Source organism: Opisthocomus hoazin, chromosome 11, assembly GCF_030867145.1.
Source record: "Opisthocomus hoazin isolate bOpiHoa1 chromosome 11, bOpiHoa1.hap1, whole genome shotgun sequence".
Classification (NCBI taxonomy): Eukaryota; Metazoa; Chordata; class Aves; order Opisthocomiformes; family Opisthocomidae; genus Opisthocomus; species Opisthocomus hoazin.
Genome location: NC_134424.1, coordinates 13,144,692 through 13,166,437, shown reverse-complemented (window position 1 = coordinate 13,166,437; position 21,746 = coordinate 13,144,692). Strand labels below are relative to the sequence as shown.

At 47.5% G+C, this 21,746-nt stretch overlaps 1 protein-coding gene across 3 annotated transcripts in view; it reads left to right on the top strand.

Annotated features, from left to right (window-relative positions):
• Positions 1 to 21,494, top strand: part of MGLL (monoglyceride lipase) — a 114,700-nt gene extending 93,206 nt beyond the window's left edge. For all 3 annotated transcript variants that reach the window (XM_075432592.1, XM_075432594.1, XM_009935115.2), the window contains 5 exons: positions 2,770 to 2,906; positions 4,428 to 4,538; positions 10,820 to 10,909; positions 16,580 to 16,795; positions 17,767 to 21,494. In XM_075432592.1, the coding sequence (XP_075288707.1) occupies positions 2,770 to 2,906; positions 4,428 to 4,538; positions 10,820 to 10,909; positions 16,580 to 16,795; positions 17,767 to 17,892 (680 nt within the window). In that variant the 3' untranslated portion in view covers positions 17,893 to 21,494. The remainder of the gene's footprint in view (positions 1 to 2,769; positions 2,907 to 4,427; positions 4,539 to 10,819; positions 10,910 to 16,579; positions 16,796 to 17,766) is intronic.
• Positions 21,495 to 21,746: the final 252 nt, after the last annotated feature.

Sequence of the window (21,746 nt, the reverse complement as noted above, 5' to 3'; positions counted from 1 at the left end):
CCCTGGCTGCCAAGAAGGCCAATGGGATCCTGGGGTGCATCAAGAAGAGTGTGGCCAGCAGGACAAGGGAGGTTCTCCTTCCCCTCTACACTGCCCTGGTGAGGCCTCATCTGGAGTACTGTGTCCAGTTCTGGGCTCCCCAGTTCAAGAAGGATGAAGAGCTACTGGAGAGAGTCCAGCGGAGGGCTACAAGGATGGTGAGGGGACTGGAGCATCTCCCCTACGAGGAGAGGTTGAGGGAACTGGGCTTGTTCAGCCTGAAGAAGAGAAGGCTGCGAGGGGACCTTATAAATGCCTACAAATATCTGAAGGGTGGGTGTCAGGAGGATGGGGCCAAGCTCTTTTCAGTGGTGCCCAGTGACAGGACAAGGGGCAATGGGCACAAACTGAGGCACAGGAAGTTCCGTCTGAACATGAGGAGGAACTTCTTCCCTCTGAGGGTGACGGAGCACTGGAACAGGCTGCCCAGGGAGGTTGTGGAGTCTCCTTCTCTGGAGATATTCAAGACCCGCCTGGACAAGGTCCTGTGCAGCCTGCTGTAGGTGACCCTGCTTCGGCGGGGGGGTTGGACTAGATGACCCACAGAGGTCCCTTCCAACCCCTACTATTCTGTGATTCTGTGATTCTGTGATTCTGTTATGAGCAGTAACATTGTCATGTGGTAGGCTTTTCCCCATGCTGAGGACCAAGGAGACTTTCCAGAGCTCCCTCTGCCCCATCCAAAAATAGAGCAAAGCCTCACTAGCTCCACAGCAGGGACTCATGGCCCATATACAGACCTGGGCCATGGGGGTTTGCTATTTCTGCTTGCTCAGCTGTCTTACACGGACACTGCAGGGAAAGAGAGATTAGAAGCAAGTGCAGGCAGCACTGGAGAAGAAAGAAGTGGAAGTGCAGAGCTCTGCTAAGAGAAAACAGTCCTCTCTCTGAACTTTTCAACTCTTATTAACCTGCTGAATCTGAAGTTTAAATAGTAGGCAGATAATGCATTTGAGGTCCACAAAGTGAGTGGACTGAACATGTATAGAAGTTGGGAAAAGCTTGCTTTCCATCTGTAATAAAAATCAGTTTAAAGTTAATAGATCCACTAGACACACACATGGCTTCACTTCTGCAGATTATTGCAACTTGTGTTTTAATTGGCTCTTTCATTTGTTTCTGGTCACTGATCCACAGAGGATGCTTTCTATACCATATTTTGGCAGGAATTGGAGTGTGTGCGTGGAAAGCAGAACCGGTATTACATTATTTATGATTAACCAGCATGACATCCATGGGTTTATCTGGCAGACAGCACGGCTGGTGGCAGAGGCCCAGCTCTGGAGAGCACCTGGCAGGACAAAAGTTGAGCAAGTTTGGGGTTCATTTTTTCTTAGATGGAGTGTATTTAGTCCAGCATTTTGTTAGAAGTTCTGCCTAATTTGGCAGGTGATTTTTTTGGATGGCTTGCAAGAAAATCAACTTTAGACATACTGATTTTTTCTGGTATGACTATTGCCAGCAGATCTTACTGAAAAGCCTTTACCTTTCTGGCTGGGTAGGCAATGCTTTTCTTTGCTGATCACTAGAGGGGGTACCATCCAGCATGTAAACAATTATCAGGCACTGCACATCCTTGGACAAGTCCCTTTGTGCCATTAAGTATGCCTAAGTGCCCTCTGGAGAAGACCTAGGGAGACACGCATGATGAGGGAGATGTTGTTTGAGACTCCCTATACCCTATTCCATATAGATGGGATGTGTTTTCCCCTTCACGGTTTTGCTTAACAACCTGCATGGAACAGAAACAAGCAACGAGACACTTTTTAAGGAAGAATCCTATTTGTGACACCCAAGAACATGTATATTGTCAGGTAAACATGCAAACTGCCTTCCCAAGGTGGTATTAATTTCAAGCTTTTGCAAGCTCAAAAGTGCCTGGGACCGTTTGTGGCGATGCTGGCTCCACCCCTGCCAGGGATGCCGCTGTTCCCATAGCAACTCACCATCTCCCGTTTTAATCTTTCCCATCCCTTTGATCAGGCAAGATAATTCCCAGAAGGAGCTGACAGCATCCAGGTGCAGTACAGTTTGCATAAGCACTTGCTTAGGAGGAGCGTGCCACTTGATGCTTGCCCACCGCAGGCTGTGGCCACCACCGTCACTTGGCCTTCTCTGCTGAAAGACCTTCGCCTCGTAGCAGGGAAGTTTTCCAAGCCCACCCAGTGCTTCAGGGTAGCAGTGAGAAAAGGCAGGACTATGAAAAGCTCATGCACACCCAGGCATTGGAAAAGGCTGTGTCCATGGCCCATTAAGTTTATAGCAACCATATCCAGTCTTCAGAATTTTTCTTGCCAAGACTCTACACAGCAGTTGGCTCAGTACAGTGAGCCATCAGACCCCAGCGGCTATGATCCCTGGGGCAAAAACTGATTTCCCAGGATGCAGTGACCTCCCGTCTCTACAGCAAGTCAAGACAGCCCTTCTGCCCTCCTCACCCTGATGTTGAAGGCTGCAGGAAATTGGATTGGTATACTCAGTTTTGAAGAGCAGTTAGAAGCACAGGGGAATATAAATTTTTTTTTAACCAGATCATGGATGGTATGGCATTTTTTAAATTGTTCTGTGCGGCTTCCTTTGTATATCTGCAGCACTCTTTCTGTTGAGAGATGACTGCAGGAGAAGGTCAAGTTAGGACAGTAACAGTCTAACAGGCACATGCTAAAGCCTTTCTCAATGGCAACCGCTGCTTCAAATAACTTAGATGCATGCTCTCCTTTTCCCCTACAGTTGGCCATGGGCAGAGCGAGGGTGATCGTATGGTTGTCTCAGATTTCCACGTCTTCATCAGGGACAGCTTGCAGCACATTGATCTCATGAAGAAAGAGCACCCCGAGCTGCCCATTCTCATTCTGGGGCACTCCATGGTAAGCACCATCCCCTACCCCTCCCGGCAGCACCCAGGACATGTGCTGCAGCACTGGGTACTCTTGTGGATGGCAGGAAATAGCCCACAGCAGGAAAAAAAAAACCTACAAGAAACCTTCCCTTCTACTTCATTCACTGAGTGAGTTGCCAGCATGCCTTACTCCATGAGATCTATCTTGAGTATAGTCAGTCCTTAACTTTTCTACCCAGATCATGGCCCTAATTAATGTCACTTGTAGCAACGGATCTATTTTTTAATAGCATTGTTCATTCACAGCAGGTACACGATAAGTCCTACCACCTCTCTGCAGCATTGGGCTTCTCCTTTCATTTTAACCAGTAACCAGGAGGCTAAGCCCTCCAAAGCTTCGTGAGCAGCTAGGGGATGAAGCATGAAAATACCCTGTAACCTCATTCTGTTAAACAACCTAACAGGAAAATGCAGCAGGGATTAGGGCTGCAAAAACAAAGGCACCGATTTGGTGAACAGATCTGAAGTCTGATTCTGACAGCACGGGCCAAATCCCTTTATTCAAGCTAGCAATATTCCCACTGATGTCATTGATCTGCTCTCCCTGAATTCCCAGAGGAGAGGAAAATAAATAAGGACTTTGGGATTCAGGCCATGCTCAGATAAACAAGTGTTCTTGCATAAGAAGGCACGACATGCTCTGAAGTGCTGACTGGGCTCCAAAGCCGCTGTAACAAGGAGCTAATTTCCCAGTGAGGTCTGTGTGACGCTTCTTGCTGCTGCTCCATTTTACAAATCCCCAATTCTCCGGCAGCATGGAAGTTCACCAAATATTTCCCGTGGCAACTAATCCTCTTCAGACTTTCCGGAGTAAGCCAGCCAGGTCCCTTCTGTCCCCCACCCCTCATGCCATCAGCCACTGTCCTCGTGCAGGAGGACTCAGCCTGGCTGGTGTTCAGCTCAAAACCATGGGCTGGGTGTTCACTGTCAGGCCCTGGGCATGGCGCTGCGAGGCTGGAGGGGATGGGGACACTGAAGAGGAGAATATTTAACTTCTAGTAATTAGTGAAGATTGTCGCATGCCGGATGGCAGCATTGCGTTGCCCAGGTTACCAGTGCCACAAGCACGGTGCAAGCCCGGCTTCCCAGCATCTTCCCAATGCAGCACCAGTCTATCATGCTGGTAGAGCCTCAGCTTATTTTTCAAGTCCCATCTGAACTACCACTTCAGATATTTTCTTCTTGGTCCTTTTAACTGAGGAGGGCACAAGGCATCCTAGGGTGTTGATGGACATTGCACAGAGGGATGAATTCAGTGGGGTGTGAGGGTTTACAGTATGAAAGCAGAAACCAGATCTCTTCTCCTCCACAAAAATCAGCCACTTCTAGTGCCCCTACTCCTCCAGCCTTCCTCGCTGACCACACTGCACTCTCACTGGGGCAGAAATAATTTGCTTGTTTGGATCAAAGCCCTTCCAGTAACAGGACTGCTATATAAACGAGATGTTGACACCTGTACTAAGCTGTGGGTTGTTATTTTGCATTGCAGGGGGGAGCCATCTCCATTCTGACAGCTAGTGAGAGACCCAGCGAGTTTTCAGGCATGCTGTTAATCTCTCCTTTAGTGGTAGCCAGCCCAGAAGTCGCCACTCCCATCAAGGTAAGAGCAAACCCGTGTTGTACCTAGTCACCTTGCTCTTCCACTGAAGGAAACGCATAAAGACCTCTAGCCTTAAAATGCAAAACCCTGCTGAGATCTGCACCACCTGGACGCCAGTCAATACTTTTCTTCTAAGTGCCTCCCCCACAGTCCCACCTACTTTCCAGAGGGGAAGTGAATCCTGAACTTGTCCAGAAAAACTTATTTAAATGAGAGTCGGAGAGCGATGCTACCTCAGGGGGTGGTAGCAGACTGTGCTTTCTTCACCACTCCCTGCGGCAGCCCACACAGTGCCATCCTTTCCCTTCCTCTCCTACAGTTTTCTTCCTGACTCATACGGAGTCTGCTATAGTTGCAACACAGGCTGCTGGCTAAGTCAGGCCAGGGTTATTGGCGTCTGGGGGATGACCAATTTCTAAACAAAACTAGAGCTCTTGAGTCCCAGGAGTCCTTCATGAGTGTCAAAGGAGGCTTCCAGCTAAAGCAGCACTGCCCCAGCAGCGTCCCATTTGGCTTGGTATCGAGGCTGGTTCTCGTCCAGACCATCTCCTTTAGTTTGCAGTTAGGCTTTACCCCCACTTCTATTCACATCTCCCTTCCAGAGCTATTTCTGGTCCAGATTTGCACTGCCCGCTCTGCTTTTCCCCAGGGAGGCTCTGCAAGGCAACTGACCCTCAGCTCTCCCCTCCTGTCTGAATTTTTAAAAGAATAAACAACAACCCTAAAAGAAGGTGGAAGCAGAGAGAAGGACCATAAAGCCAGCAGGAAGGACAGACCATCTCATTCCCACAGGACTTGTTCGTTTATCCTGTCTCCCTAGACTCTTCTCCTAGGGCTAGCTTCTTGTTTTAATCTATTTCTAGGCTATTTCTCCTGGCATTTTTTCTCCTAAGAGAAAGGAAACAGATTGCCTCAGCTTTCAGTATAATCCTGTCACACCTTTTGCTGTAGCCAAAGCCATCTACTGACCCCACAAATCATTATGAGCACCAAAGGGTGCTTTTTAATCACCTCACTCTGCCACTGAAGGAAATGTGTTAAGACCTCTAGCCTTAAAATGCAAAACCCTGCTGAGACCTGAACCACCTGGATGCCAGTCAATATTCTCCTTCTAAGTGCCTCCCTGACAGTGTCACATACTTTTGACAGGGGAGATGAATTCTGAAGTCACCCGGTCCGGGAAATCTTATTTAAATAGGAGTCAGGGCACCAAAGGGTGCTTTTAGGAGGCTGGTAGCTGATTCTTCACAGCTGAGGCTATACCTGACTCAGCATAAGGGTCCCAAGAGAAGCAGTGCCCCTGTTTTTTCTTTGGAAAAGGAAAAAGAATAAATATTAAGAAAAAAAAATAGTATAGAGTCTGAATCTGAGAGACACTCTTAGCCTTCTGTTTCTAGTCAAGTTGAGGAAAATATGGATATATGGATATAAAATCCATAAAATATGGATATATTTTCCTTCTTCTAGAGCTATACCTTTTGCTAGATGCTAAACCGTTTCTGAAATAAGAACTCACCAGTTCTGTGGGAATTAGTATTACTGTCGTCTGGTTTCTTGCAGATCTGTACCAGATTGTTGCTTTGTTTCAGTGTAGGAAATCCTAATCTCCAACTGAAGTATTCTGGAGGTGTTTATACGGTCTCTTTCCTAGAGAGTCTCTCGCATGCAGTAATACGAGTGCAGGGTGAGTTTCTTTCACAGAATCACAGAATCACAGAATAGTAGGGGTTGGAAGGGACCTCTGTGGGTCATCTAGTCCAACCCTCCTGCCGAAGCATCTCTAAACTGATCAAAAATTAATTATTTCTGAAATATCTCTGCTCTGCCAAATTGAGTTGAAATCACTCCTGGATTTGAAAAGGTATTTGCAAGGGGAAGGAGTGAAAACAGGCAGAGTATTCCTGCGTAAGCCATGTTTTCCCATAAAGCTGAGCTGAAAACACTTGTGTGGTTTTTTTCCTCTGAGAGCCAAAAACCATTTCATTGGTGTGTGTGCTTCTGAGGCACAAAGGCTTTGGTTTTCCCTTGGAACTGGTGCGACTTCTCGGCCCTGGGCCATTTCCCAAGGACCATTGCATTCATCCCTTTGCTGGGGAAGTTTCCAGCTGAGCAAGAATTTACCTTGGTCTAAACAAATGAGGGCTCAAGGCAACAATAACAGTGGGCCAGATTACACACTGGGTCCTTCAGTCTGTGTTAGAAATACCTTTCCTCGCTGCTGAACCAGCCCTGGCAGCAGCAGAAGCCCAGCGCATTTGCAGACTACGTGCAGGAAAATCAAATTCTGCTCTTTGCAGAAACACAATTTTGTCAATGCCCTCTAAATCCTGTGTCCTGATAGAAGCATCGACCTACTTGTTGCAAATCCAGTGAAGAAGGAGGGATCTTGCTGCCGTTCCCCTTTTCTTCTCAACTAATCTGGGCAAAATTTGGCTTTGAATCTTCAAAACTTCAAAGGATGCAAAGGGACGGGAGTCACATGCTGGCAAAGAGCAGAATAAGGGTAAAAGAGTACCTCCCACTACATTTCTGCTGTTCAGTGCTTTGAAATTAGGTGGGCAGGACAACCCCTTAGGAAATATTCCCTAATGATTAATCCCATGCTAACCCTCAGCTTATGCTTTAAAGACTAAGTACACAATATTCTCTCTTTGCTTTTTGTGTTTTCCATTTGTCTTTTTGCTGATCTATTGCTTTGCAACCCAACTGGACATCCCGTTGTTCCAGTACCTGAGGGTCTCCCAGTCTCATTCAGGCTGAATCTGCACCCAGTGCAGAGGATTGTTTTCAAAGACATAGTCAAACTAGAAGGAAGTATTATATTAAAATCTCAGATTTGTTTTGGCTTTGCTCTGGTCTGTCCAGTTTAGCAGAGTTGTTAGTCATCAGGTTCAGACAAACATATAGAAGGTGACTTGGTGTCCAGGTATGGAGACACTGTATCTGATAGCCCCTTGATCATATCAAATCATATCCCTGATATAGTATCTCCCTGATAAAACAGTTCAGTTGCTCTCAGTCTGGTCTCTGTAGCTCATCACACTGTGACACTTCCAGGGACTTTTCAGCTCAGTCAAAGGAGCCTGGCTCCCTTAACCAGTTCAAATGCCACATTTTTGTAAGTCCAGCCCATTTGTAGCTGAAACGAACTAAAGGGCATTCACACAAACAGTTTGGCAAGCAGAGATCATGGGAGACAGAAATAAGCACATCGAGGTGTGCAGGGAACAGGGATTGCTCCAGTCAAACATAAAGTGCCTACACAGCAAAGCACCCATATGGTTAAAATAATGCAAAAAAGATGAAATCGGCTTGAAGTTACGCTTCCAGTCAAGAAGCAATCATCAGTCATCTATTTAAATCTTATTCTGAGTTCTTTCTCACAGAGAGGGAAGGGATGGATTTGAACACTGTTAGTATTTCACACACCTGCAGTGGCCCTGAGCAGCTCAGACAACCACTGCTCTGTAGTGTCATACTCAGCCCAACCAGGAATAGCCCCATCATTGCATTACCTGTTCCTGATCATTTGGGAGCTGTTCCCTCAAGAACCAACACTGCCACTTTGAACCAACAGGGAGATAAACTCTCATGTATCAAACATAGCCAGCACTTCAACAACGCAGCTTTTGATTAAAGTCAGGCATGTCACAAACTGTATCACAGTGCTCACAAAATCAGTGAAGGCCCAGGGGAACCTTCTGAATTTTCTGTTATAACATAAAACTTGATTTTTCTGTCCGTGACCTTGCCTCCAAGAATCACCAAAATTACATCTGAATTTTGAGGGTGTAGTATGTGTTGGAGGGAATGGAGCATTTCCTGCAGTTCTGAGGACCCTTTGAAGGATGGTGGCACAGTCCTTTCACAATCAGTCCTGTAGACCAAGGTTAGTTCTGTCTGTGTGTAAATAAGAGTTTTTATGCACACCAGGGAGTATATCTATGTGTGTGTAAGTACACCTGACATGTCTATGTACAGGGCCTGGTGCTTCTCTTGTACACCTGACACCAGAAATTACTTCTCTGATAGCACCATGTACCCAGGATGGTACATGCTTCTAGAGTTGTGGTCAGAAGCCAGCCCTATCTCTGTGGCAGTTTAGCCTTCAGCTTGTGACTCAGTTTGGCAAAACTCCAGATACGCTCAAAAACTTCAAGAACAGTTCCAAAGCATGTCATGGAGGCGAGGTCATCAGTTGGCAGTGAGGTTGGGATGATAAGCATATAGGATTTGAACAGAAAAACGGTCCTATGGAATCTGACAAAAGCCTGTCTAGCCTGTCTCCAGCAAGGAAGAGCCTGAGAAAGAGCATATACGTAGTTCTCCATTCCCTGTCACAACATCCCCGCCTTCAGTATATCATTAAGCTGGTGTATTGTTGCTCACATGAGAGGAAGATTCAAATTCATGCTCCTTCTGCAAAATCCCTATCGCAGATCCTTGGGAATATAAATATTCACACATGCACCAAGCAGACGTGGAGCAGAATCCCCATCAAACTCATGGCTTCGTCTGGAATTTGAGAGTATGACAAGTAACTTCCTTCTTCAGCCAGATTTAAAAAGAAGCAAACCCCCCATCTTCCAAAAAACATGCCATCTTTTACTGGTTTATGTGTCATCTTGGACCTAAATATCTGTGGCCTTAATACCAACATATTGATCTTGTGGCCAATATTCTAAAGAGATCTTGAGAGAGCATCAGCTAACCTCTCATGCCAAGGTAATTCCTCTTGAACAAGCAATCATTAGGCATGAGAACTCACCCTAGCTCTTAATTCAGGCTCCAGTTTTGTGGCAGCCCTAATTGCTTTAAGTTGTCTGATAATCTTTGGAGCCAGGCACTTCCAGACCATCGTTCAGATGTTAGAGGTGTCCTGGGGGGTGTTCCTCTCACTTCCCATAGTCTGTAAAGAATGCCTAGGACAATTACACTTCTAAGTTAAATACCTCAGCTAGGTGATTAAAGTTACTTGGCCTATACCTGGGTCATTGTCAGTGGTTTCAGAGAAGCAAAACTGTTACAGCGTTGTCAGCACACAGAGTCCATAACCTTGCCTAGGATTCATAAAGGTGCATTCCCCCAGTCATCACTGCCTGGAGTTAGCACAAAATAAAGAAAACCCCATTGCTGCTTGTTTGCGTCAGAAGGTCATGCTTACATCAGTGTGGCTATGTTATTTTACTGGTCTAACTCTGGAGACCTCAGTAGAAATTAATTTTGCTGACAATGTCATAGCCAGTGAGGGACTCAATATACTGGTAGACAGTGGCACCGGTTCTTAGTCGTATCCACCCGAAGGTGAATATGTGTACCCAAAGCTGCTCTGAGTCTTTACTGCTTTTCACGGCTGGATGACTTTGACTTCAACCTTGTGTTACTTCTCTAATATAATTACTCTGTCACATATCATCTGAGATCTGAAATGTCAGGGAGTGCTGCAGAAGTGATTGCGTATCAGCAGAAACAGAGAACATAGGTGACAGCGTACCTGCAAGTGTTAGCTGTGAACACGAAAGGGCCATAAACCAGACCAGCAAACACTAATTGCATGTTTTCTGACTTAAGTAGTGATCACTTAATTAAAGACAGCTGTTAAAGATCAGAGCAGAAGCCTGGTATCAGCGTGCTTGTAGTGCTGTTGACATGAAAGATGTTAGCCTTTCTTCTGCCAGCAGCTTCGAGCCTGGTCTGCTGAATGCTTTTGTATTTCGTTCCCAGGAGACAAGCAAGCAATGGATTTCCTTAGCCAATGCATGCACATTTTGTTGTTGTTTATTTACAGGTTCCCGGAGAATATGCTTATCAAAAAGAGTGCAGCCTAGGCAACTACTGCAGATTGCACCGAACATCACTTATGCACTGCAGCCTGAAATCAGAACTGTGGCAGCAAGGAAAGGGCAGTAAAGAACCAAAACCAAGCCCTTCCAAGGGCTGGAAATGGCTTTTTCCTGCCAAAGTGCTTAACTATGGCCTTTTTAGAAATTAACTTGAGAATCAGAAAAAGGCAAAGTACAATGAAGCTGTGATGTTGCATGTGGACGGACAGCTGACAGCATTTCAGACTAGCACACCCACTCCCTCATCCCAGGAGCAGTTTAAATACTTTCTCTTTAAGAGAAATGTTTTAAATATAGGACAGATCTTTCTCCAGTGTCAGTTGACATTTCTCAACTATTTAACTTCCATGCTGTTTCCCACCAGCTCAGGATTTGGCCCTCTGTGTTATCTCTCCTGCTCTAAGTAGCTCTTTCATTGCTTGCTTTCCTCTCCCACAGGTTTTTGCAGCGAAAGTGCTCAACTTTGTTCTTCCAAACCTGTCACTGGGTTCAATAGATCCAAATGCAATTTCCCGGAACAAGAAGGAGGTGAGAACCTTAATGTCATTTAAAATCACTGCATAGTCAGTATCTTGTCCCAGTCCTGCTATTTCTCTTTAAAACACACAAAAAAAAAGTGTTTTGGTAAATCATGACAGCAAGATCTGTGCTGGTTTAAAAAAGGTGAAATGTCTGTGAAGTCAGTGGAACCAACTATGAACAGAGCAGAAAACCGTGGGAAACTGTTCGTCCCTTCAGTGCGTCTTGCACCCGCGGCCACCCTGGGTACAAGATGTAACAGAGACCTGTGCTACAGTTGTGGTGGAAAGCACATGGGAACCGTGTTTGTCTCTGGTGCACGACCACCACTCATTACAGCAGCCTTTCTGAACAAATGATGTGTTCTTGCTGCACCCAAGAATAATACTTAAAGGTGCTGCAATTGAAGCGGCCGTTGTAACAGCTCAGTTCCAGCTCCACCGCTGCAGCAGTGGATGGAGCTGTTCTAGGGTTTTTGTAATGTCACCATAGCGTGGGACTCTTCTCCCATTCGTACCCATTCCTGGTAATAACTGGTGCAGCCTGTTCGTGCCATCACTGGCAAAACCAGATGTCGTTGCAGCTGCTACAACAACACATAACAATGGTTCGTCCTTCTCGCTATCATGGGAGGAGTGAAAGGAGGGAGACACAAACTGTAAGTGAATGAAGGTGTGTTGGCTGGACCCAGAACTGGGTGCATTTCAGAAAGCAACTTGAATGATAGAAAATGGCACCAAATGGTGTCTCAAAAGAGCTTCACTGGTGTAGTGGTCAGTTGTTCCTGTGCTCCCCTGTCATCTCTCAGCTCACTGACAGACGCTGTTCATGCAATAGGTCATATCTTAACTGACGTTAATAAATAGCCTTCCCCTGGCGAGGCAGCTCGACTGGCATTAGAACTGAAGCTGAAAGGATCAGGAGCAAAGACAGTGTCACTGGCTGTGTGAATGCAGTGCATTCAGCCTTGCCGTATCCCACCTCTTTGACTCACCCATTTGGTAAACTGGAAAGCAAAGAGTCCCCCAGCATAGCCTCAGGGCGTTCAGGGATGTTTCTTGGCTCTGCCAAAGAGCTGTTTGGTCGAATGAGTTGCAGTTCACTTACCTGTGAACAGAGCATAACATTTCACTGGGCTGAAGGCAGAAAGGTTCAAGGACCTGAGAAAAGGAAGACAAAGTAGGTCCTAGGAAGCTGTCCGGACTAGCATGGAGTGAGTTCATCTCCATCCACTGAAGCACTGATGCACCATATGATGTATGTTCTTAGGCACCATAGGAGTCCATGTACTTGGGAAGAAGGCTGGTTCCAGTCAAGCTATAGAAACCTTTCCTTAATTACGTTCAACTGCCGTAACTTGTTGCCTATAGTTCAGAGAAAAGGTTTAAATCAGAGAACTAATTCACTAAAAATCACATGGAGGAAAGTTTTCACTTCTGCATTTATATTTAGAGGATAAAAACAAACAGTGCTCTGGAGGAGGAGAGGAATTTGAGAGTGTTATCTCCTACCTGAAGAGTGAGCGTGGCTGGGACACGTGGGTCTTTGCCTGCTTCTGCACTGATCTGTTGTGCGGCGCTTGAACTCTGCTGCAGCTGGTCCTTAAGGGCTGCAGTTTTAAATCCACCTCTGACAGCTGGATCCTCTGCTGGAAGACGTTAGTGCTGCACTAAATAGCTTTAAAGGAGAAAACTACTGATGTACGGACACCCCAAATAATAATGCATTTAGAAAAGTGTCATTGAGCTGCCTTAACTTGGTGCACAGTATTGACTGAGCATTTCCATGTTGGGGTGATGTTTGGGATCACCACAGCCGCCACTGGACATAGTTTATAATAAATACTATTCTGTTGTCTTTCTACACAAATATTTGCTGCTGCTCCCTCTGCTCTGTGATCCTCCGTGTCTCAAGAGCTTCTTTTGTGCGTTGTTGTTTTTCTCTGCCCTTTCCCTTTCCGTGGAGCAAGGGGAAGCCTTTTGCAATTGATAAAAATGTAGGTCTGCTTCATTAGAGTGTGTTTATAATGGAGTAGTCTTCAAAAACGAGACACAAAGCCCCTCCTCGCTGTGCTGCCTGCACACCTGCAGGTGAACACACAGCTGACATAGCAGCTGTGGATTGCGATGTAAAGCGCTTTCCTGACCATCTTCAAACACCAGGATTCGAGGCTCCAGGCACTTACTGAAGACAACACAGCATCTGGGTCCTCTGGCTGCCTCTAACACAAACCCCACCCTCCTCTTGGACTCAAGACACGCAGCTTCAAAGCACACAATGTGCTGGAAACATCCATTATTTATGTCAAGCATATTCTCCTACCAGACCAACTATCTATTCTCTAGAAATATTTTTGGGACATCATCCAAGAATTTCCTGATGAGTTTGAGTTCCCAGGAGGCTCTCCTCGGGGTGTAGGACTGAAACACAGGATGGTATGGAGATGTTTGTTTGCTCTGCTTGCTATACTAAATGCAAGAGACACAAAAGAGAGCAAGAAACAACCTTAAAAACCCAGTCTTGTTATTCCAAAGAGGAATAACCTCACAGGGGCGAGCACCCCTTTACCCCATTAATGTTTGTTAGCTGCCATTGAATTTGGTGGAGTAGTCCCCCTTGTTCCTGCAGAGTCCACATAGGATGAGGCTGCAGTTGCCTTCTGATGAATTTATTGCTCTGCAAAATGCAAAGGGAAGATACAGACCTCCAAGCAGGGGAACGCAACGCAGCAGGAGCCATGATGTTGCTTCTGTCTTAGCATTACATAAAGAGAAAAAAGAGCTGCTGTGACGGACTCTGCAGAGCTTTTACTGGAGCATGGCTGGAAGCAGCCACAGGCTCTGCCAGGGACACCCTCACTTACTTGCCCCCACTATCTCAGAGCTCAGTGCACCGATGGGAGCTCTGTCTGCTGCTCCACGTGGGTTTGCAGCTTATATTTTACAGAATATAAAGCCCTTTCCCTGACTTTCCCTCTTTTCCTCAGCAAGCTGCTGCTTTGCACTTGCCCCATGCACTGAACATTAACTCAGACAAGGATTCCTGCTCGTTGACTGGGAACAGGATCCTCTCTGTGCAGTCCTGATCGACCTGGGTTAAGATTATTTTTTTTTCCCCCTCCCATCATCTACACAAAATATTTATTGGCTGCTCAGTAGCTAAAAAATCCCTGTTCTTTCAGAAAAGAACAAGAGCAAGAAAGAAACCCGTTAGGTCAGTCTCTGAGCATTTATGAGGCTGGGGAGGGTGCCAGCTCACAGGAATTCATCAACATCGTTTTACTCCATGGGAAGGGAACTTCTATCAATCCATCCACCAACCCTCCTGATTCCCCCCGGCCCTGCAAAGTCCCTCATTTGTTGCCTTCAATTAAAAAAAAACCCAAACAACTGCAAAATAAAAAGAAAGCCATCTCAAAGCTGCGTTGCTTTAGCACAGGCTGTGACGTAGATCCAGACAAGTAACTCCCAGATTAGGGTGAAGCCAGTTGCTAAGTAGCCAGTGCAACACGGTGGTTTTGCTCAAAATGCTGATGAAAAGTCAACACATTTGGGTGAAATTATCAGGGTACACGCAGCTGTCAAAGGGAGAGCTAGCAAAATTAGAGGCAGTTGGTGTTTTGGAAGTCAAAGCTGAACTTTTCCTGTAAGCCTGTTCACGAGGGGATGCTGCTTCCTAAACACAGACAGCTTCTTGCCCTTTTGAAGCACTTTGCAGAGCAGGCTGAGTGGTGTGGGGGATGGAGGACACGGGTGGAGGTTTGTGCACCAAGCTGGTCGGGCACTAGGAGAGTCCGTGCAGAGCCAGGAGGACCACATGCTGCTCAGCCTCGCTGCTTCCTAGGGCCTTTAGCAGGAGCAGAGGATGCTCAGCATCCAGAGAGCAGCTCCTTTTACCTTAACTGCAGTCTCGTCTTTGCAGTGGCCTCTTGCAAAGTGTTTTCCAAGCCCTCAGCGTGTGTGGGCACTTGCTTCTTTGAAAGGGAGATGCTAGAGATAAGATCCTGTGGTGGTACACTGCTGTGTTTGTCTCCCTGCCAAAAACTACGCCTCACTTCAGCATAGTCATGATCTTGCACAGAGGCCAAAACACAATGATGGCCTTAATCAAATACTGGAAATGTCTGCTGAATCCAAGGGTCCTTAAATGAGCGCTACAACAACTTGAACTTCTTTGGTCCACCTCCAGCTCAAGGTAGAGCGGCTCTACAGCTCTCACCCCCTTGACCGTCGTCAGCGCTGTGGGCTGGGACTGAAGGGTGCCAGCCACTAACAGTCCCAAATTCCCACTCACTCCTTCCCCTGACTGCACTCAGGGACAGGAACCATGGGTTTAAGCAGCAGGAGAGGGTGGGGACTGGAAGCAAGAAGGTGATGGGGAAAGACTTGCCAGCTCTGCTTCTAGTGCTTTGTGCCCCAGCACTTTTGAGACAATGAGGAGGAAAACTGTTTTTATGCCCTCCGGCAAATTAATGCCCCCAGCCAGGAAAGCCCCACTATGTAGTGTCCTTCTGCCACCCTGATAGCCTCATCTCATGGGGAGATGAACACAGAATTCACACCAAAGCCTTTCTGTCTTCTCCGTGGGGACCGCGCAAGCCACGCTGTCCTGCTACTGTGCATATCTGTGCCTGTGGCTCCACATAGCCAAGTGTCCCTGGGGTGGCCTTGTGGGCCATTGCCCACCCATTGTCCCCTCAGAGCAGACGGTGCAGCAGCAAGACGGCCTCACGTTTCTGCAGAGCAAGGGAGAATCTGAACAGACCCCACTGCCTGCGAGGAGAGGAGGAGACTGTTTTCGGCTAACTTATAAATAACCATCATTTCTATAAACATCTGCCAGGGTTGGGAGAAACTGGAGGCTGTGCCAGAGACCAACCCATAATCAAAGCCTTCTGGCAAATATTGAGATGGCGGCGGCTGTGTGGGCCGTCTCCATGTACAGTATACAAATATTTACTGTAGATTTGCCTGCTGTGGTAACTACTCATTCCTAGCAACTTTCTGCACCAGCTCTTGTACATTTTTATCCTCTCATAGTCTGGCCGAGCAAGTTGTTGACTTTTGGGGGGGTTTTTTGCCTACCACCTAATACCATCATCTGCTGCCTTGTCTGTGCACACTTTGCAACCGGAGAGGATCCCTCAGTGTGAGTGCACTTTGCAGCCAGATGTGTCAGTTGTCTGTAGGTGTATGTCACAGTCGTCATCCTCACGGAGGGAAGGTTGAAGAGAAGAACATCAGAGCCCTCAGCAGAGAGGATAAGGATCAGGAGAACATCAGCTTTCAAGTAACGAGGTTTGAAGAAGCCTCTGCAGAAGAGACCATCACCTCTGAGTGACAGAAGGACATGGCAGAGCAGAAAAACACAGACAGGTGCCCCCACAGGAACCGTCTTAGTGCAGCGTTGGTTGTTTGCCTGCAGAAAGAGCTTTGACCTGAATATTTTCTAGTGACATAAGAGAGAGAAACATGCGGCATGGAGCAAACCAGATTGTGTGAGCAGTTCTGAGTAGCCACAGTGAAGACCTTGACCTTGACTCTGATGGCAGGATGTCCTGACAGGGTAGGAAATGACTGTGGAAGCCAAGGGAAGAGACTCCTCACCTCTGGGCTGATCTACTTTGTCTTTTCTGCATGAAATACTGCTAATCTTAATTGACCTCTTTCTCTCTGCCAGATGGAGTCTTACACATCTGATCCCTTGGTCTACCACGGTGGCATGAAGGTCTCCTTCGTCATCCAGCTGATGAATGCCATTGCCAGAATTGAGCGAGCTCTGCCCAAGCTGACTTTGCCCATCCTGGTGCTACACGGCTCTTCTGACAAGCTCTGCGATATCAAAGGGTCCTATTTACTGATGGACACAGTGCAGAGTCAGGACAAAACACTCAAGGTCATCTTGCTTTCTTGATTTTTAGGGTATTATCCTGTCAGCATTGGTCTTAGCATTAGTGACTGTGAGGGGTAGGGAGCCTGCTGAGCTCCAGAGAGCTGGAGGCAAAGCAGGGCTGATGCATGGGTAGAGACCGAGCAGGTTACAGCCCTTTTCACCGGGAGGTAGCCCTCTCGAGGCACGGTGTGGTGGCCATCCACCAGCTACAGCCGGGCTGTGTTCAGGGGGTGGTGGGTGATCTCCAGACCTAACGCAGGGGTGGCTGTGTACCTAGAGGGTCTCTTGGACATGAAGCAGCTTGATGTAGAAGTGATGCTCATAAGCAGGTAAAGCGCTGACCCCAAAAGCTCTTCTGAACAATGCCGACTGTGTGAGCACCAACCTTACCTCATGCCCCAGCGCGTAAAGGTACAGAGGGGCCTTCCAAAGCACTGCACAACAAAAGCCACTTCACTTCTGCTCATTTCAAGAGAGCCACAGCTGATTAACCAATTGTTAGCACATGAATGAGCCTGAAAGAGAGACAGGGAGACCAAGGGAAAGCTTTTGTCATTGGAAAAATAACTGGATGGTCTGGGCATAAAGGAGTAGGATTGCACAAGGCATGATGGGAACATCCCCCATTGTCCTTTAAACTCCAAGGGCATGGTAAGTATTTCCTCCTTCTTATAGGATAAGCATCAAGAAATGGATGGGGCTGGGAGATGCATTATGTTTCTAAAGGGCAGCAGGGTGCTTGGGTGATGCACAGATGTCAAGACGCAATGCCATTGCCTTCCTGCTCATGGAGGGCCAGCACCACCCAGGGCATCGCTTTGATTTCATAACCTGCCACACGTAGGAAGAAATCCTGATAAGGTGTGAGCAGGACATGTTGGACCTGTGGGTGTTGACAAGAGGGGACTGAAGGCTGTACTGTTCATGTGGAATTTATATTTCTATGCTGATCTCCATTCTCTCCCTGGTTGCAGGTGTATGAGGAAGCCTATCATGCCCTCCACAAAGAGCTGCCCGAGGTCTCTACCTCCGTCTTCACAGAAATACTAACATGGATTGGCCAGAAGGTCTCAGCAGCTGGGGAAACCAGCCATACTTAAGAGCAATCGGTTTTGCAGCTCTTACTGGGATTTTCTGAGAATAGATGCTTTTCTTAATAGAATTCTCTCTGAAAAAGATCTAACATGGAGGGGCTCTTGGGATATTTTGTCATGCACAGTGTAAGGGAGGGTGGGGGGAGAGGCACAGGGTGGGGCATTATTTGCTGATGGAGATGGCCATTGCCCTAATCTGGGGAAGAATTGATCGCTGTGGGAGCAGCCATCAAAGCTTTCCAGGTCGGGTGACTTTACTGAAATGCCCCTCACCCACCAAACTCCCCCATCGCTTGCCCTTCTCTGCTTTCACTGGGGTGACAGGGGTGTATTTATACTGCAATAATTTTTGGTATGTTAAAGAAGTCAGTATCTTCCACTTCATGGTTTTGATTCCAGGTGCATACAGTCCCTTCCTGGTCCCCACCATCCAGTACCTTAAAAGCCCTGGTCCTCGAGAGGAGAGGCTAAAAATGGAGCTGACAGCTCTCTCCAGGTGAAAGGCTGGTTTTCAAGGTCAGACCCTTTTGGATACTGGCTTTATAAGCAGGCCAGGCCAGGGGAGAGCAGAACGAGAGCCTCCCCTGCCGCCCTGCACGTCCTCTGTGAGTTTGCACTCGGGGAAAGCAAGTTGAAGAGCTCTTTAATTTTCATCATCAGAGCAGGATCCCAGAGGGGAGAGGAGGAATGTGGAATCAAACCCACTTAGCACATTCAAAGCTCATGCTTTTCCTAATGCCAAACCCCATCTCCTCTGCAAGATGAACTATTCTGTAAATATGCCTAGGGCTGCTTTTTTTCCTTTCTTCCTTTTTTCTTTTTCCTTTTTTTTTCTTTTGGAATTAGTCACTTGCGCTACTGAAACTGAAAAAGCAAAGTCAAATATATAAGAGAATATAGTAATATATGATGTATATAGAGGTGGCTGGGAGCTGGGAAAGAAGTGGGAGAAGAGTCTAAAGCAGGGGTTAAGTGTTCCTTCTCTTGGCAAAGAATGATGTTGTCCTACCGGGATCCAGTTCTCTCACCATAACTTTACAGTCATAATCTGTTGTTTTCCTTCATCAGTTGGAAAATATCCTGAAAATAATGCTAGTGAGAAGCGCAGAGCATCTGGTGGGTGGGGATTAGCAGTGGGTGTCCTCCCAGTCCACCGGTTTAGCAGGAGACCCACAGCGTGAACAGAGATCCCGTCCAAGCTCACCCCAACCTCCTCCTCATCAGCACAGCCACCTCTGAGGCAGCTCACAGAGCGCAGGGGCTGAGCTCACCCCTTTGAGCAACGTGCGGAGCTGAAGGCAGAGAGCAGGATGCAACCATCCACCCAACACCTACCTTGCTGCTCTGGTGTACTGCTGCCATGGAGGAGCCTGTGGGCTGGTCCGGTGGTGAAGACAAGCCAAATCCTCAAGCTGCCTGGGTCTCTGGTAGCAGCGGGGCTAAAGGAAAATCTTAAGAACCAGTTAAGAGGCGTTGTATCGATACAGCAAAAGCTGCGTAGTGATTGCAGCATGACTGTGCGGCTCCATTTGTCCAGGGTGGTGGCCCTAGTTCTGAATACACTGCTTGGCACTAGCCACAGGAAAGGGGTTTAACCTGTGTCTCTCCCTACAGTTTTGCAAGAAGAAAACCCCTGCAAGTGTTGCACTATGAGAGAGCAGGGCATCTCCCCTAGCGACAGACCAGCCCCTTATTGCCTTCCCTGGCGGCAGTGGGAACCATCGCTACGTCTGGTGCCGCTGCCCCCGGGGCTGGATCCTGCCTGCAACAGTCGTGGGGGTCACCACCTCTCCTCCCCTTGAAGCCAGTTCTGGCACAATTCAGGAACGGGACCTTTGTGCAATAACCGTCAGAATGCAGGCTCGGTCCCATTCGGTCCCAGCAGCGTGGATGGACGAAGGATGTGTGGATGCAGGTTACGTCCTGGTGATGGCCCTAAGGGGCCCAAGTTAGGAAAGCTCTTTTATACAGGTTGATCCAGACACTTTCATGTTTGTAATTTCTTGCCTCTAAAGAGAGGAATAAGCTGCAGTTCTCCCAGCAACGCCAGCTTTTGATTCATTACTCCAGTGCAATCGGCTGTTCCCACAAACCCCTGCTAAACCTGCGCTGACGCTTGCTTTGGGAAGGAGGCGATGCACAGGTCGCCTGCTCCGTGTCTTCCAGCAGCCTGGCTTGTTGCAACTTCTGTTTTCCCCTGAGCAAGATCCCTCCTTGCCAGATGCTGCTGGGGAAAGACAGCAAGAAGAGCAACACTACAGCAGTGATAACCTCACCTGCTGCTTCAGCTGGAAGGGGAATCAAGTAGGCGTGAGCCGGTGGTGACAGACATTGCAGGGGTGGTAGCAAGATGATGATTTAAGGATGGGATTTTTGAAAGCATTTTTCCCCAAGGAAGCCAGGAGGAGTAAATCAATGCCCACATTCTTTACATCCCTTCCCGAACTGAGGAGCACTTTGCAGGGGGAGGGAAGTGACCCTCCAGCAGGAAGGTCAGCACCGTCTGCTCCCCCCAGCCTGGCTTCAGGCAGAGGAAGGTCCCTGGTCAGTGCCTTTGCTAAAATGTGTCACTTCACCCAGGAAACATCTGCAGCTCAGCAGAAATAAAGAACTCAAAGGAAACCAATTAGGTTGATCTGGGGAAGGCTTGCCCCGCTGTCTAGCAAAGCTCAGCAATGCCATGCAGCCTGAGGAAGCTGTGTTTGAAAATCAGGTTAACAAACAAAAAAATGAAAGAACAACAAAAAAGCCAAATAAGCCCCCAGCCCCTGGCACAGCAGGGGTTGCTGCCACCCCTCAGCCAGTTTTCTGAAGAATTATCTTCTGAGAGAATTAATACAGGGAAACCTACCCAAAAAAAAGCCCCAAGGGCAGGCTGTGGAGCCCGGAGGGAGCAGCCCCTTTGCAGGTGGGGAGATGATGGGGGGGAAGGAGCCAGGAGCAATCAGCATCTCCACTGACCCGAGCTGGGGTTTGCATCAGCTGCAGCCCAGCCTGCCCATTTCAGCTCTCACTTACCCTGCCTGTAAGCTCCTTTACATTGACCCAGTTAGGTTTCACCATGCCTCGGAGGAATTCTTCCTTTGCTGACCAGATTAGCAACGAGCAGAGTTGCCGCTAAGGGAAGTGTAATTAAACTCTATTTTCCAATGGCAGGTACCGTTTGCAGGGGGCACAGCCGGCCTTACGAATGTTGCTGTGCGGAGCCGCACCAGAGCCCCGTCTGCCTTTGAGAATAGTGGCACTCATGACTGAGCAATAGCAACGTGTAACTACTGTAGATACCACCACCTGTAGCACTGAGAGACCGCTCCCCACTGCCTGACCCATCACAGTTTCTGTTTAGCGTGTTCTTTTTATACCACTCACCTTACCACACTGCCAGCACAAACCCATGGAGATCACATTTATTTTTCCAAGTAGTTTCTGAGCTTGTCTCTCTCGTTCCATTGTGTTCCAGTTCAATGAGATACATTTATATATATATATATAAAAACATATATACATACACATGTATTTTCAGTGGGAAAAAAAAACATATACAAGTTTAGGATTCTTAAAGGAATACAATGTATATTGCAACTAATAATAAAGTTATGTTTTCTGAACACAGCGTGTTCGAGGGCATCGTTGGTGACTGCCATCCCTCGGGAGGGCGAGAAAAGAGAGGCAGAGAGATGTTACACGGCCGTTCAGCTTGGGGAGGAGGCGGCTGCAGGCCCTGGGTGCTGCCAAATTGCTGGGACCTGCTGGGGGTCTGGGGACAGCTGTGTCTCATGGAGGCCTGAGGTTCCCTTTCTGCTTCAAGGTCGGGTTTTTGAAGAACCCCGAAAGGCATGGCCTCACGCCGCGAGTTGCTG